This window comes from Malus domestica, chromosome 16, assembly GCF_042453785.1.
Source record: "Malus domestica chromosome 16, GDT2T_hap1".
NCBI classification, from domain to species: domain Eukaryota; kingdom Viridiplantae; phylum Streptophyta; class Magnoliopsida; order Rosales; family Rosaceae; genus Malus; species Malus domestica.
The window spans coordinates 1582241-1594984 of record NC_091676.1 but is presented as its reverse complement, the minus strand read 5'-3'; the positions used below and the strand labels follow the sequence as shown (position 1 = coordinate 1594984).

General features: G+C 37.6%; 2 protein-coding genes across 3 annotated transcripts; both read left to right on the top strand.

The window, feature by feature from the left end:
* The first annotated feature begins 61 nt into the window (after window positions 1-61).
* Window positions 62-4269, top strand: LOC103451562 (uncharacterized). Of its 2 annotated transcripts, none has more exons than XM_029095662.2 (9): window positions 62-475; window positions 640-984; window positions 1074-1289; window positions 1546-2192; window positions 2344-2440; window positions 2530-2583; window positions 2664-2779; window positions 3109-3299; window positions 3410-4269. In XM_029095662.2, the coding sequence occupies exons 1-9, from the start codon at window positions 200-202 to the stop codon at window positions 4045-4047; spliced, it is 2580 nt and encodes an 859-aa protein (XP_028951495.1). In that variant the 5' UTR covers window positions 62-199; the 3' UTR covers window positions 4048-4269. The 2 variants fall into 2 exon arrangements, with proteins under 2 accessions (XP_028951495.1, XP_028951494.1); XM_029095661.2 differs by having other exon boundaries at window positions 3407-4269.
* A 2274-nt stretch (window positions 4270-6543) lies between these two features.
* LOC103451560 (putative clathrin assembly protein At2g01600) lies at window positions 6544-11056 on the top strand. Its single transcript, XM_070815580.1, has 15 exons — window positions 6544-6927; window positions 7088-7157; window positions 7260-7357; window positions 7958-8096; window positions 8287-8414; window positions 8551-8643; window positions 8795-8845; window positions 9027-9092; window positions 9167-9232; window positions 9338-9418; window positions 9506-9586; window positions 9723-9896; window positions 10027-10108; window positions 10191-10312; window positions 10460-11056. Exons 1-15 carry the CDS (start codon window positions 6838-6840, stop codon window positions 10808-10810), a joined length of 1692 nt encoding a protein of 563 aa, XP_070671681.1. The 5' UTR covers window positions 6544-6837; the 3' UTR covers window positions 10811-11056.
* The last annotated feature ends 1688 nt before the right edge of the window (window positions 11057-12744 follow it).

Sequence of the window (12744 nt, the reverse complement as noted above, 5' to 3'; positions counted from 1 at the left end):
AAGTATCTTATATTTACCAATATAAATGAACACCAAAAATAAAAAAAATAAAAAAGCAAAAAAAACAAATTAACTCAAACCATCTAATGATCTAAAGATTGAGTCTTGAATAGATCCCACAACTGGAAAAGCTTCTTCTAAACCCCAAAAGCTAACTGCAAGTCTGCAACTTTCCAATTTCTGCCTCAATCGGACCAAGATGTTGGCCTCGGCAGCCCAACCGCCGTTAACGGTGAAGCAGCCTCATCTCCTCCAATCCTCACTCTCCATCTCAAACACCCTTATCCACATGGAAGTCATTGCAGCTAAACCCACCAGACCCAGAAACAGAAGGCCGAGACTCTTCTTCCCTTCAACCCGTTTCCAATGCCTCAACCTCAAATCACGATCTTCCCGCCAATTCCTCACAAGGGTCAGTGATAGCGACGGCGGCGGTGCGGCAGATGCCACCCCACAACAGTTTAAACCATCCACTGTAAGTTTGCATGATTTCATCTCCATACTTCCATTGTTATCAAGCATTAATCTTTTTAGTGGTTAATATGTTTCATGAGGATTCAATTCAACCCAGAAGATTATATTTCATGAGGATGAAATGTGAAATTTGATATTCTGATTCTCGCCACTCTTGATTTGTAGGACACTAAAGAGATAAAGAGTACTTCTCTGGGTGATGGGTATGTCGGTTTGTTTATTCGGATGCTCGGGCTGGATAATGATTCCCTTGATAGAGAGCAGGCAATAGTGGCACTCTGGAAATACTCACTTGGAGGAAAGAAGTATGTCGAAGCCATTATGCAGTTTCCTGGCTGCATAAACCTCATTGTAAACTTGCTGAGGTCAGAGTCTAGTTCTGCGTGTGAAGCTGCTGCCGGCCTTTTAAGGTCGATATCCCTTGTTAATTTGTATAGAGATGTGGTAGCACAGAGTGGAGCAATTGAAGAGATAACCGGGTTGCTAAATCGACCGTCTTTGGAACCTGAGGTATAGGATGGGTATTTCGCTCGTGGAATTGCTTTCCACATTTTTCTTGATGTAGAAAAGTGACGTAGGTTGTTGTAACATTTCTGCAGGTGAAGGAACAAGCTATATGTACTTTGTGGAACTTGTCTGTGGATGAGAAGTTCAGAGGGAAAATTGCAAACGGTGATGTCTTGCCGTTACTTGTTAAGTCCGTGGATGATGAGGACGTAAAGGTGAAGGAAGCAGCCGGAGGGGTGTTGGCAAATTTATCATTAAGTCACTTTAGTCACAGCATTATGGTTGAAGCAGGTGTTATACCAAAATTGGTGAGACTTCCCCTTCCATTTTTTGTTGTAGTAGATTTAGTTTCAAGTTGGATCAAATGGCTTTTGTTAAGTGTACCGGTTTTCATTTTCCATGGTTTTTGATACGTAGTAGTTGATTTGGGATTATCTTGTATACATCACATGTGAAACAAAGTATTAAGCAGTTCAATCACTATATCATAGTTACAAATCCCCCTTTTCTAATGTTTTTGATTATGTGATACCTATGGATTAATTCACTTTTTTAATGATGCAGGCAAAGCTCTTAAGAACTGACGTTGAAGGATCAAAAGTAATTAGAAAGGAGGCAAGAAATGCTTTGTTAGAACTATGTAAGGATGAGTACTATAGAATTCTTGTTGTGGAGGAAGGTCTGGTTCCCGTCCCCATCATTGGTTCAGCTGCTTATAAGTCCTTCAGGCCGGGTTTGTATTCATGGCCTAGTTTACCAGATGGTATGGAGATTGAACAGACTTATAAAACTCCCTCCAGGTTTGGTGCTTCTGAATTACTCCTTGGGTTACATGTTGATGAAAAAAACGCAAATATAGAGGAAGCCAAGATGAATGCGATTGTTGGACGGACACAGCAACAGTTTCTTGCTCGTATTGGGGCCATTGAACTGGAAGATGATAAAAAACAGTCTGAATTAACCACCGGTAAACAACTCACACTTTTGCCGTGGACAGATGGTGTGGCTAGATTGGTTTTGATTCTTGGACTTGAAGACGAGTCTGCAATAGCAAGGGCTGCGGAGGCAATTGCTGATGCATCTATCAATGAACATATACGGATAGCATTCAGAGAAGCTGGGGCAGTTAACCTTTTAGTACAGCTTCTAGACAGTAAGAATAATGCCATCGTACTGGCGGCAGTTCGAGCACTAGAGAGGTTGTCTGTCAGGTAATTAAGCATTCACTATTTTTAAGTCTCTTCTTTATGTTTTGAATAAAATGCAAATCCTTTTGAGAACTAAATTAACAGGGGAAATGTATGAGGTGACAAATAACTTGGCCTCTGCAAGCTGATAAACTTATTGTTTTGAATGATGCAGTAATGTTGTTTGCCAGTTAATTGAAGATGAAGGTGTTAGGGATCCTTTGGTTAATCTTTTAAAGCAGCCACAGATGTCTGACATCTTGATGGAAAAGGTCATTCATCGTATTATTTTTAGTCAATCCCTAAATCTTTTAAGTGATTCTAGTTTAAGTTAATCACGCGAATAATTGATGTAATGCAGGCGTTGGATATTCTTGCCCGGATCTCAGATCCTAATAAAGAAATGAAGTCAAAGGTTGGTCAATTGTTTATTGATAACGTATTTGAAACCTTAGAGTTATCAATTGACTCACCAAGCATGTTGTTTCATTCCAGTTTTATGATGGACGAAATGGATCAAAAAAGGGATCGGATGCAGCTAGGGGTCCTTATGGTTCCGCGGAAATAACTGGAGATATAGCTAATATGTCCATGTCAAAAACTAATACCAGGTTTGATGTCCCTCCTTATTTTTCTGTGCTCGATTATGATGCTTCGACTTGACACAGAACCAAGGGCAATGGTGTTCGAGGATTCATATAGCAGACCCCACTTTGTGGGAAAAGGCTTTGTTGTTGTTGTTGTTGATTATGATGCTTAACTGCCTTATAATTCTTGGAATTGTTTTTTTCTCCATTTTATCATATGTTTAAGGCAAAATTTGTATTACTATAGCTTCACGCAAAATGCAAATGTTTAAGCTTCACTGTTTTTTAAGTGCATGATTATCTGGTTCTTCTAAAAAAAAGACCGAGTAAAGTTTTGACTTCTGTTTGTATAGCAAAAATGTGCTTGACTCTGGGGTTATTGCTCGCCTTGTTGAGACATTAAAGACCCCAACCCCGAGTTTGCAAACAAAAGCTACTTCTATCCTTGATTTCTACGCAGTTATTGACCCAAGCATGGACACCATCATTTCAGCGGATATTGAATCTGGTTTAGATGTTGTTTTCCAGCAAAAGATTCTTGAAGGTACTGGAAATTCTTTTCCTTTATAGTAAAACTGCTTGGAAGGTAAGTAATAATAGTGTTTGTTCACAGATTTGATACTTATTTAACTTTTTGTATTTGGTATTTAGCAGACACGGAATCAGAAGTATATAATCAACAGCCAGAAAAATACGCCCTTGAAGTTGAAGAAGCTGGTCATGCTATATCAGCAGCATCCCGGTTATTTACAAAACTGCTCGACTCTAAGAAGTTCTGCCAAAAAATAGATTCCGCGCATTTCACCAAATTGCTCAGTGATATCCTGAAGTCTAATATCCCCCTTCACAACAAAGATTGGGTTGCTGCTTGTTTGGTGAAACTTGGTTCTCTTTCTGGTCCCAGACTAGATTTCGAGGACCCAATCAACATGGAAGTAACTCTCCACGAGACCATTCCGAGACTCATGGAGCAGTTAAATACCTCATTCTTTCTAGAAGAAAAGGAAGCTGCAGTTGTGGAACTCAACAGAATAATCTCTGAAGGGGTGGTTGATTCCACTCGAGCCATTGCTTCCCAAGGAGGTATATTTCCTTTGGTCGAACTGATTGAACAAGGGAGTGAGAGGGCCGTTGAAGCATGCTTGGCGATACTTTATAATCTGAGCATGGACAGTGAGAACCATTCGGCAATTATAGCTGCTGGAGCAGTTCCCGTTTTGAAGAGAATTGTCCTATCACAAAGACCACAGTGGAATCGGGCACTTCATTTGCTGAGGACTCTACCTACATAAGGAGACAGTGCCAAACCTTATAGTTACGAGATAATTTGTCCATTTTTACCAAACTTTATACTATGAAGTCTGCCCTTGAATTGAAGGGCGAGCTTAATTCCTGTCGAGAACTTAAATGTGTACCGGGGCAGCAGATGCCGTAGTATATGTTCTGATTGTAATCAAGCTCCTTGCCCTGCTACTATACAAGCAGAATGCAAAAAAATTGGTGGTTAAAAGGAATCGTTTCGGCGCATCATTTTTCTCCTTCTGTACTACCCCCTGTTTATTTCTGTCCCGACATGTCTATGATGAACTTCCCTAGCAAGTTTGAAGGGCCCGTGGAGAAAAAGCTCCGCGAGACCGGAGAGTGGGTGAGCGAAAGGAGTTTCCGCTTAGAACTAGTAGAGCTTCGGTATCACATTATCTCTTCATAACCACCTCAAACCGCCTCTTCATCTTTCGCTATCTGTCGTCCTGAATCCATGAATCCCGCCCGCCATTGATAAATTTAAGGTCCTGTTTGATACGATGTGGATCGCTTGTTGATTTGTGCACGATTTGCTGCTACCTGCAATCTTGTAAATCATTGATGAATTTACATGTGCTTGGTTTTTGTGTGTTTGTTGCTGTAGGCAAAAGTGTTCTCAAGTTAGTGGCCTCTGGGGCCATCAAGCTAAACTCTCCACTTCTTGATGACCTCATGATGTAAACTTGTCACGTAAAGTTCTACTTCCACTACAATTGCTCTTTGTAGATTGGTAGGAGCTCCGCTCAGTACTTAAAAACGGCGACCCCAAGCCAACAAGGCTTTCCGCTTGACGGCGGCTGAGAAAAACATCTATTATACATAATCTTACTCTTGTTTTACAAAAAGGTTGTTTCCAAGACTCGAGCTTGGCTCCGTACCAACGAAATATTCTAAATAATTCAATGCATGAATAGAACGTCTACCTAATACATTTATTAACAAGTCTTCATCTTCGACCTTGGTTCCTGCAAGGATTGGTTGATTGATATAAAAATCAATTTGTTGGTGGGCGGACTTTCTTGGTCAAATTTTTTGTTTATTGGACAATTATCTGTTCAGCAGTTCTAAACTTCTGGATGCAGAATCTTTGGAAACAAAAGCCCAACCAAAAATCTGTCAAACCAAGCTGACACGTGACAGGGGAACAAGATGCACGTGCCGTATATGAATATATATACATTTTCAACAAATTTCTTTGCAATATATGGTGGAATTAGTGAGTTGGCTCACATGCAAACTCAGTCCACAGCTCATCCTTCTTGTTAAATTATGCAAAATCAAAAGGATTTTAATCTTTTATAGTTGAGAGTTTTGATCGTTACATTTTTGTCATTGTATTTTTTACCAAAAATTTAATGGTTAAAGTAAAAACAATTAAAAAACTTGCAATATTAAATCTAACATAATCTGTATTCAACCGAAGTAACCAAGACAACAAGAACAACAATTTGAACTATCAGCTAGTTCAAAACTATCATCACAAATCGAAGATGCAAAAGCATACTATATAAAAATAAAAAATGGTAGAACAACTTTTTTTGTCAATAAAGAGTATAAATACAATATATTAAGGGATGTGTTATTCTCACACCCTATTTTACTTCTTACACATCTCTTATTAATTTTTATCCGTTGATTTTCTTCATTTCATCCGATCCGACGATAAAAAATTAGAAAAATATGTGAAAAGTAAAATACGATGTGTAAATATCACACTCCTATATTAAATCATTCAAAGGAGTATACGTCCCTTGCTTGTAATGATGGTGAATGTGAGACACTAATCATATTATATTTTATGTGTGATATGACGCACACCAAAAGCAGGCCGCCAAAACCCAACTGCCCTTTTCTCGATCAATTTTTCAATGCGTTAGAAACAAACTTTGATGCATAAAATGATATACCAAGGGATGTGTATTCAACTAAGATTTTGAGAGATTTTAATTATTTTAATGAATCTAGGGGTATTCAATCAGAATTTTAAGTGATTATTTGAAATTCAATGCGTATTTAATTAAAATTTTAAGATAGTTTATTAAAATCATTAGAAATCTTGGTGTATTCAATTAGGATTTTAAAGAAGTTTATAATATTCAAGATGTATTCAATTAGAAATTAATTTTAAAGAATTTGAGAAAGTTGAGGAATTAGAGGGAATTGAAGAGATTTCGTAATGTATTTTAAACATCCACAAATTTCACATCTCTCCATGAGATTTATGAGAGAATTGAATTAAAATTTTATATAGAATCTCTACAAATCAATTAAACTCTATAAAAATCTATGAATTTATAAATCCATTAAATTGTTTCAAATTCTCAATTAAATACATTTTTTTGATACGCTAAAAAGTTTCTCCCTCCCCTCGCCTACTCCATCGCCTTTCATAAATAAATTTCAATCAAAAAATAATAATTAAATTTCGAGCAAAAAATAAAACAAAATTAAAAAGCCAATACCCTCATCTCCTCAGGAAAAAAAAAAAACATGAAAAAGGAAAGAATAAAAACGGAAAATCGAATTCACTACGACACCGTTCCAGTGTTTCTGCTTTGCAGCCTGTCGCTCTTGAATTCTTCTCTTTCTTTTTCTTTCGCATAATTTCTTCATAGTCCTTTGCTTTCCTCTCTCTTTCCCCAATCCATCGGGAGCCAGAGACAGAAGAGAGAGACAAGGTCTGCAAGCCAGGTCACCGTGTATTCTTCTAGAGAGAGAGAGAGGGCGATCCGAGCGGTGGAGGAATTGGGGTGTTACAGTAGAAGAAGAAGCAGAGAGAAATGGGGACGCTTCAGACGTGGAGGAAAGCCTACGGCGCTCTCAAAGACTCCACCAAAGTCGGCCTTGCCCACGTCAACAGCGATTACGCGGTACCAATTCCTTTCCCTTTTCTTTTATCTCCGTTATCTCCGTTGATTAAATTAATTAGAAGCAAAAAAAAAAAAAAAAAAAAAAAAAAAAGATAAGATTTTTGTTATCGGAAGGGATTGAATTTTGATTTTTTGATTTGGGTTTGTTCTCTAAAAATAGGATTTGGATGTTGCGATAGTGAAAGCCACCAACCACGTCGAGTGCCCGCCCAAAGAGAGACACCTCAGAAGTCAGTTTCTAAATTTTCAGATCCGTTGTTTTATCAAATGGGTGGTTGGATTTTGATCCAAAGATGTGATTTTTACATTTGGGGGTGTTTTGTTGGATGCAGAGATTCTGATTGCCACATCGTCGATTCGGCCACGGGCGGATGTTGCTTATTGCATTCATGCTCTTTCGAGAAGATTAAGCAAGACCCATAATTGGACGGTATGCCGTGCTTCCCCTTTCAATTGCAAATTTGCAATGCCATACATTTCAATTTTGATTTTGTATTGGACTTAATAATGTATTTATTTCCCTTTGAATTTCAAGCGGGGTTTGCTTAATATTGTTGTTTACCATGCCATACTATATTATTCGAGTTTGCTTGGAAATATACTTGGTTGCTTTAATAAACCGCGTAGATGTGCCCATGTTAATCACTTCATAGTATTGTTGTGTTACTCAATGACAGTACAGTTAAATAGCGACATTAGGCTCCTACACTTTTACCGGTTCTTCATTTTCCCATTTGTTCCACTAGATGCCGCTGTTTGATCTTTTTGTGCAAAGGATTATTTTTACGCTCAGACAAAGTAAGTTTATGTATTTTTAACTATTTTGAAGTGAAATAATTGGTCTTCTACTGGTCTGGTTCAATGTTGTCCCAATTTACAAGGGACGATGGAACACTTATATGATAGTTTTCTTTTTGGCTGTATATATATCATCATTGTCTTATGGATTAATATGCTTATGTATATGTATACATATGTTTTGATTCCTGTTAAACTTGGTTTGTATTATATTTGTGTTTTTCATTGGCAGGTAGCTTTGAAAACATTGATAGTTATCCATAGGACCTTGAGGGAAGGCGATCCTACTTTTAGAGAAGAACTTCTAAGTTTCTCTCAGAGAGGACGAATTCTCCAGCTTTCTAATTTCAAAGACGATTCCAGCCCCATTGGTGAATTTCAAATGCCTTAATCTCTTGAATTCTTTCTCATCTTTGGCATGTCAATTTTCATTATTAGCTATTAGTTGAAATAATTGAAATTATGACGTTGATTTTGAACACAAAATTGAAGAAACACAAACACATCTGTAACTTGAGGATAACTAATGTTTCCTTTTGTTTTCCTTTTCCTCTTCTGCAGCTTGGGATTGCTCTGCATGGGTGCGTACTTATGCATTGTTTTTGGAGGAACGACTCGAATGCTTTAAGGTTCTGAGGTATGACATTGAAGCTGAACGTCTTCCAAGGCCTGCCCAGGGGCAGGAGAAGGTATCAAATCTTAATGGTTCATTACTAATTTACTAGATAGGATTTGGTGATAAGATGCTTTCTTTTTATATACAAAATAAGTTATTTTTCTATGAGGGTTCACAAACTTTTCTTTCCTGTGTTTAACTACTAACAGGGATATAGTAGAACCCGAGAACTGGATAGTGAAGAGCTGTTGGAGCAGTTGCCTGCCTTACAGCAGCTTCTGTATCGTCTTATTGGTTGCCGGGTAACATATTTGGAACTTGTGGTTGATCTGTTTCCCTCAAACGTGTTTGAATATTCATTTCGTGATACATTATTATATTTCTGTAAATTTATTGTACAACCATTTTTATACATTTGTGCAAATTGATTGATTTTGCTTTCTGACTTTGCAGCCAGAAGGAACAGCTTCCATCAATTATGTTATACAGTATGCTCTGGCCCTGGTATGTCCTGCATCTCCATTTTTGTTTTGTTTCTCTCAGACATGACAATGTATTTAAATTATAAACGGAGTCTCAAGTGCTGAAAGCAAGCTTTAATCCTTAAAACTATTAAAGCCAGTTTAACAATGGACAAGGGCTATCTTTGATTTCATATCTGACCTTTTTGAGTTTGTATTTTCAGGTATTGAAAGAGAGCTTTAAAATTTATTGTTCCATTAATGATGGGATCATAAATCTTGTCGATAAGGTGAATATGATATATAATAAGCAAATACTATGTTACCAATGGCTATTTGTTTCTCAAATTTGAGTTTGTTGCAGTTTTTTGAGATGCCAAGACATGAAGCTGTTACAGCCCTCGATGTTTATAAACGAGCTGGTCAGCAGGTAAACATCTGCACCATTGGTTACTACAGCATCAGTTACGGATGATCTAAGGTCAAATAGTTAATGTTTGCTGCTCTGTTAAAGATATCTTGGTATTTACTGCAGGCTGCAGGTCTCTCAGATTTTTATGACGTTTGCAAAGGATTGGAACTTGCTAGGAACTTCCAGTTTCCAGTCTTGAGAGAGGTCTTTTAAGTTTCCAATGTATTTGTTTAAGTTCCTTCCTTGCAGTTTTCTCAGCTAATGCCAAGTACTGTATTTTAACCTTTTCAGCCTCCGCAATCCTTCCTCGTAACAATGGAAGAGTATATAAGAGAGGCACCGCGGGCTGTGACTGTTCCAAATGAAACATTGGTTGGTATTTATTCCTTTTCTATTTTTGTTAGGGAAATTTCTAAGTGTTTTGAGTTTTATCAGTTCAGTTCTTTACCAATGGAATTTTATTCGGAAATACATGTATAGATAATTTGTATCTGCTCATTATGGACAGCTTTTGACATATAGACCAGAAGAACCTTCGGAAGACAGAAAATTGTCTGGTGATGAATCCGAGCCACCAGCTTTAGACATTGTGCCTGTGTCTAATGTTGAGACAGAAGCTCCTCTGTCGCCACCACCTCCACCTCCACCTCCTCAAAGTAGCATGGCCACTGGAGATTTACTGGTAGATTATCAGTTCTGACTTAGTTAAAGTTTCACTCTGTTTTTGTTTCTTTTATTTTACATATTCCCATTGTGTCAATCATTTCTATTTTTTTTTTTTCACCCCAACCAATCTTCTTTTGTGGGTTCAGGGATTGGATTATAGTGCAGCTGATGTATCCGCGATTGAGGACAGAAATGCTTTAGCTCTAGCTATAATTACATCTGAAGCTGGTACGTGTTTTTGTTATTTATTTATATAAGTTGGCATTTTATGGCTTCCATGACTCTTAATCTCTCCCGCTTTTATTTGCAGATGCAGCTCCAACATTCAATTCTAGTGCAGCCCAAACAAATGGTTTTGATCCTACTGGATGGGAACTTGCCTTGGTCACCACTCCAAGTACCGACATTTCAGCACCGAATGAGAGACAATTGGTAGGCCCATACCATGCTTTTTAAAATTTATATTTTTTATCATTTACTATTCCTCACCGGGCTTCTGTTATACCTCTCCTTGTAGAAGTTTTGCCATTCTGATAGTGGCTTGCAATTTGATTGATACATGTTTCTGGTTCATGTCAGGCTGGTGGGTTAGACTCACTTACTCTGAACAGCTTGTACGATGAAGGAGCATATAGGGCATCTCAGCAACCTGTTTATGGATCTCCAGCTCCAAATCCGTTTGAGGTCCAAGACCCATTTGCTTTTTCAAACAATGTTGCTCCCCATCCCGGAGTTCAAATGGCGGCAATGTCTCAACAGCAGTCCAACCCCTTTGGTCATTTCCAACCAACCTACCAGCAGCCACAGCCGAATGTGATGATGGGCGCAACAAATCCTTTTGGTGATACTACTGGGTTTGGGGCATTTCCTGCAAACTCTGCTCCTCACCCGCAAACTAGCAATCCATTTGGAAGCACTGGCCTTCTGTGAGGACACATGCTTTGATCATCTGAAATAGTGTAATCCACGCAGCGCAGCGACGTTGGTTTTGGTGTATTTGGCGAGTGTAGCACATACGGGGTTTGGATTTGTTTTGTGAGATGGATGGTGTTTGACAGCATGAACATAAGAAGTGGGGTAAAAGTCAGGCGAGTGAATAGTGAAGTATGTAATAATTAGTTGATACATTTTAGAAATTCTTGTAATTTTGTTTAATCAAAAGAAAGAGGTTATGTATTTTTGGAGTTCTCTCATGTGGTGATTCTTTCGATCTTTTTGACAAACGATGTCGGTAGGCGGCTTAATTCTTTTAATCTTAGTACTGGAGTATGGTGTGTTGTTTGATTTCTTAATTTCTAGAAATTCATGCTTTATGGGAAGAAAAAAAGTGTTTATTGAAGGCCATAATTTCTCTTTTGGTTCACAACAGGGCATTAGCCCGAAAGAAAAGGAAAGAAAAAGGAATATCACGGGGCCACGAGCTATATCTGTAATTAGCAATCGATGATAAGGACGAGCTTGCTCATAAAAGACTAGACTAAAATTGCATGACAACAACAAAATTCTTTTCATGGTAAATGTTGAATATTTGTCAATTGAGTTTTACTAAAGTTATCCTTTGTGGGGTTTCTCTTTTCTTTAGCAAGAAACAAGAAAAATGTTGGGTAAAAGGGGGAAAATAAGAACAGAGCTTGAAAAACGTGGAAACAAGAAAGAGCAGCCACGGCCCCTGCTTGGAATGACACTGTAGCAGGGTAGTCTTACGGTTAGACATTCTCGCAAAGGAAGGGGTTCCATTGTATTCGAGACTCTATGCAATCAGGCCGTAAGTAGATTACAACTCACAATGCATGAACTCTCGTCCTTTATTACGAGGGACCGTCTCTTGTAGTCAGTGACACCGTCATCACGTTTTCGGTAGAGAATCATTGGGACAATATATTGGTTTGAATAAAATTTCTTCCTTTTACAAGAGTCGTTGGTCAAGCTGCTACTAAGTATTCTCTAGTCAGATTGCCTTACTGAATATTGTCTCCTGCTCGGAATTTGTAAATCATGTAATGAGTACCATCAAATTTATAAGAGTAAATTGTAGTAATGATTCCTCAACTTTAATCAATTTGGAGTAATGGTCTCTCAACTAAAAATCCATTACTATAGTCATTTTCATCAACTTCATCAAAATTTTGTCAAAATAAATTATGTTGAAAGGACCATTGCTACAATTGGGATTCCTTTACTCATCAAAACGTGTAGATATGGTCATTTTCGTCAACTTTATCAGAATTTTATCAAAATGAGTTATGTTGGAATGACCATTGCTACAATTGGGTTAAAGTTGAGGGACTATTGCTCCAAATGGGTTAAAGTTGAGGAATCATATCTTCAGTTGGATTAAAGTTAAGGGACCAATGGTAATGAATTTTTAGTTCAGGGATCATAGCTGCACGTTTTGATGAGTTGAGGACCAATGATAATAGATTTTTAGTTGAAGGACCATTGTTCCAAATGAGTTAAAGTTAAAGGATCATTGCTACAATTTACTCATTTATAAGAGATAAAGAAAAAAGGAAATAAGAGTAGAGCACATGCCGCTGGTAACTAAATTGTAGAATTATTGAATATTTTTGCTCACCACCTTCAAGTGATAGTGATGCTCATCACCTAATTATCATCATTAGATGAGTTTAAATCTCATACTCAAATTGATTTCTGCTTAATTAATTTTGTTAGGCGCCCCAATATTTTGATCTTCCTTTTTTGGCCAGTCGATGATTCTGAAAATTAATAATGTTATTTTTATTTTATTTTTTTTGTCTTAACGTTATATATCATGCAATATGCATGCGTGAAAGAAATGTAAATATATAACCAAAACGGCTTCATCTTTGCTTTTGGTTCACGTAGTCAAAGATATCTATTTT

Bases quoted from the DNA above. Each gene is read 5' to 3' on its own strand.
- LOC103451560 (XM_070815580.1), top strand. From the start codon at position 6,838: ATGGGGACGCTTCAGACGTGGAGGAAAGCCTACGGCGCTCTCAAAGAC. The intron at 8,097-8,286 runs GTGAATTTCAAA...CCTCTTCTGCAG, and splicing joins AGACGATTCCAGCCCCATTG to CTTGGGATTGCTCTGCATGG. The intron at 8,415-8,550 runs GTATCAAATCTT...AACTACTAACAG, and splicing joins CTGCCCAGGGGCAGGAGAAG to GGATATAGTAGAACCCGAGA.
- LOC103451562 (XM_029095661.2), top strand. From the start codon at position 200: ATGTTGGCCTCGGCAGCCCAACCGCCGTTAACGGTGAAGCAGCCTCAT. The intron at 476-639 runs GTAAGTTTGCAT...CTTGATTTGTAG, and splicing joins AACAGTTTAAACCATCCACT to GACACTAAAGAGATAAAGAG. The intron at 2,193-2,343 runs GTAATTAAGCAT...TGAATGATGCAG, and splicing joins CTAGAGAGGTTGTCTGTCAG to TAATGTTGTTTGCCAGTTAA.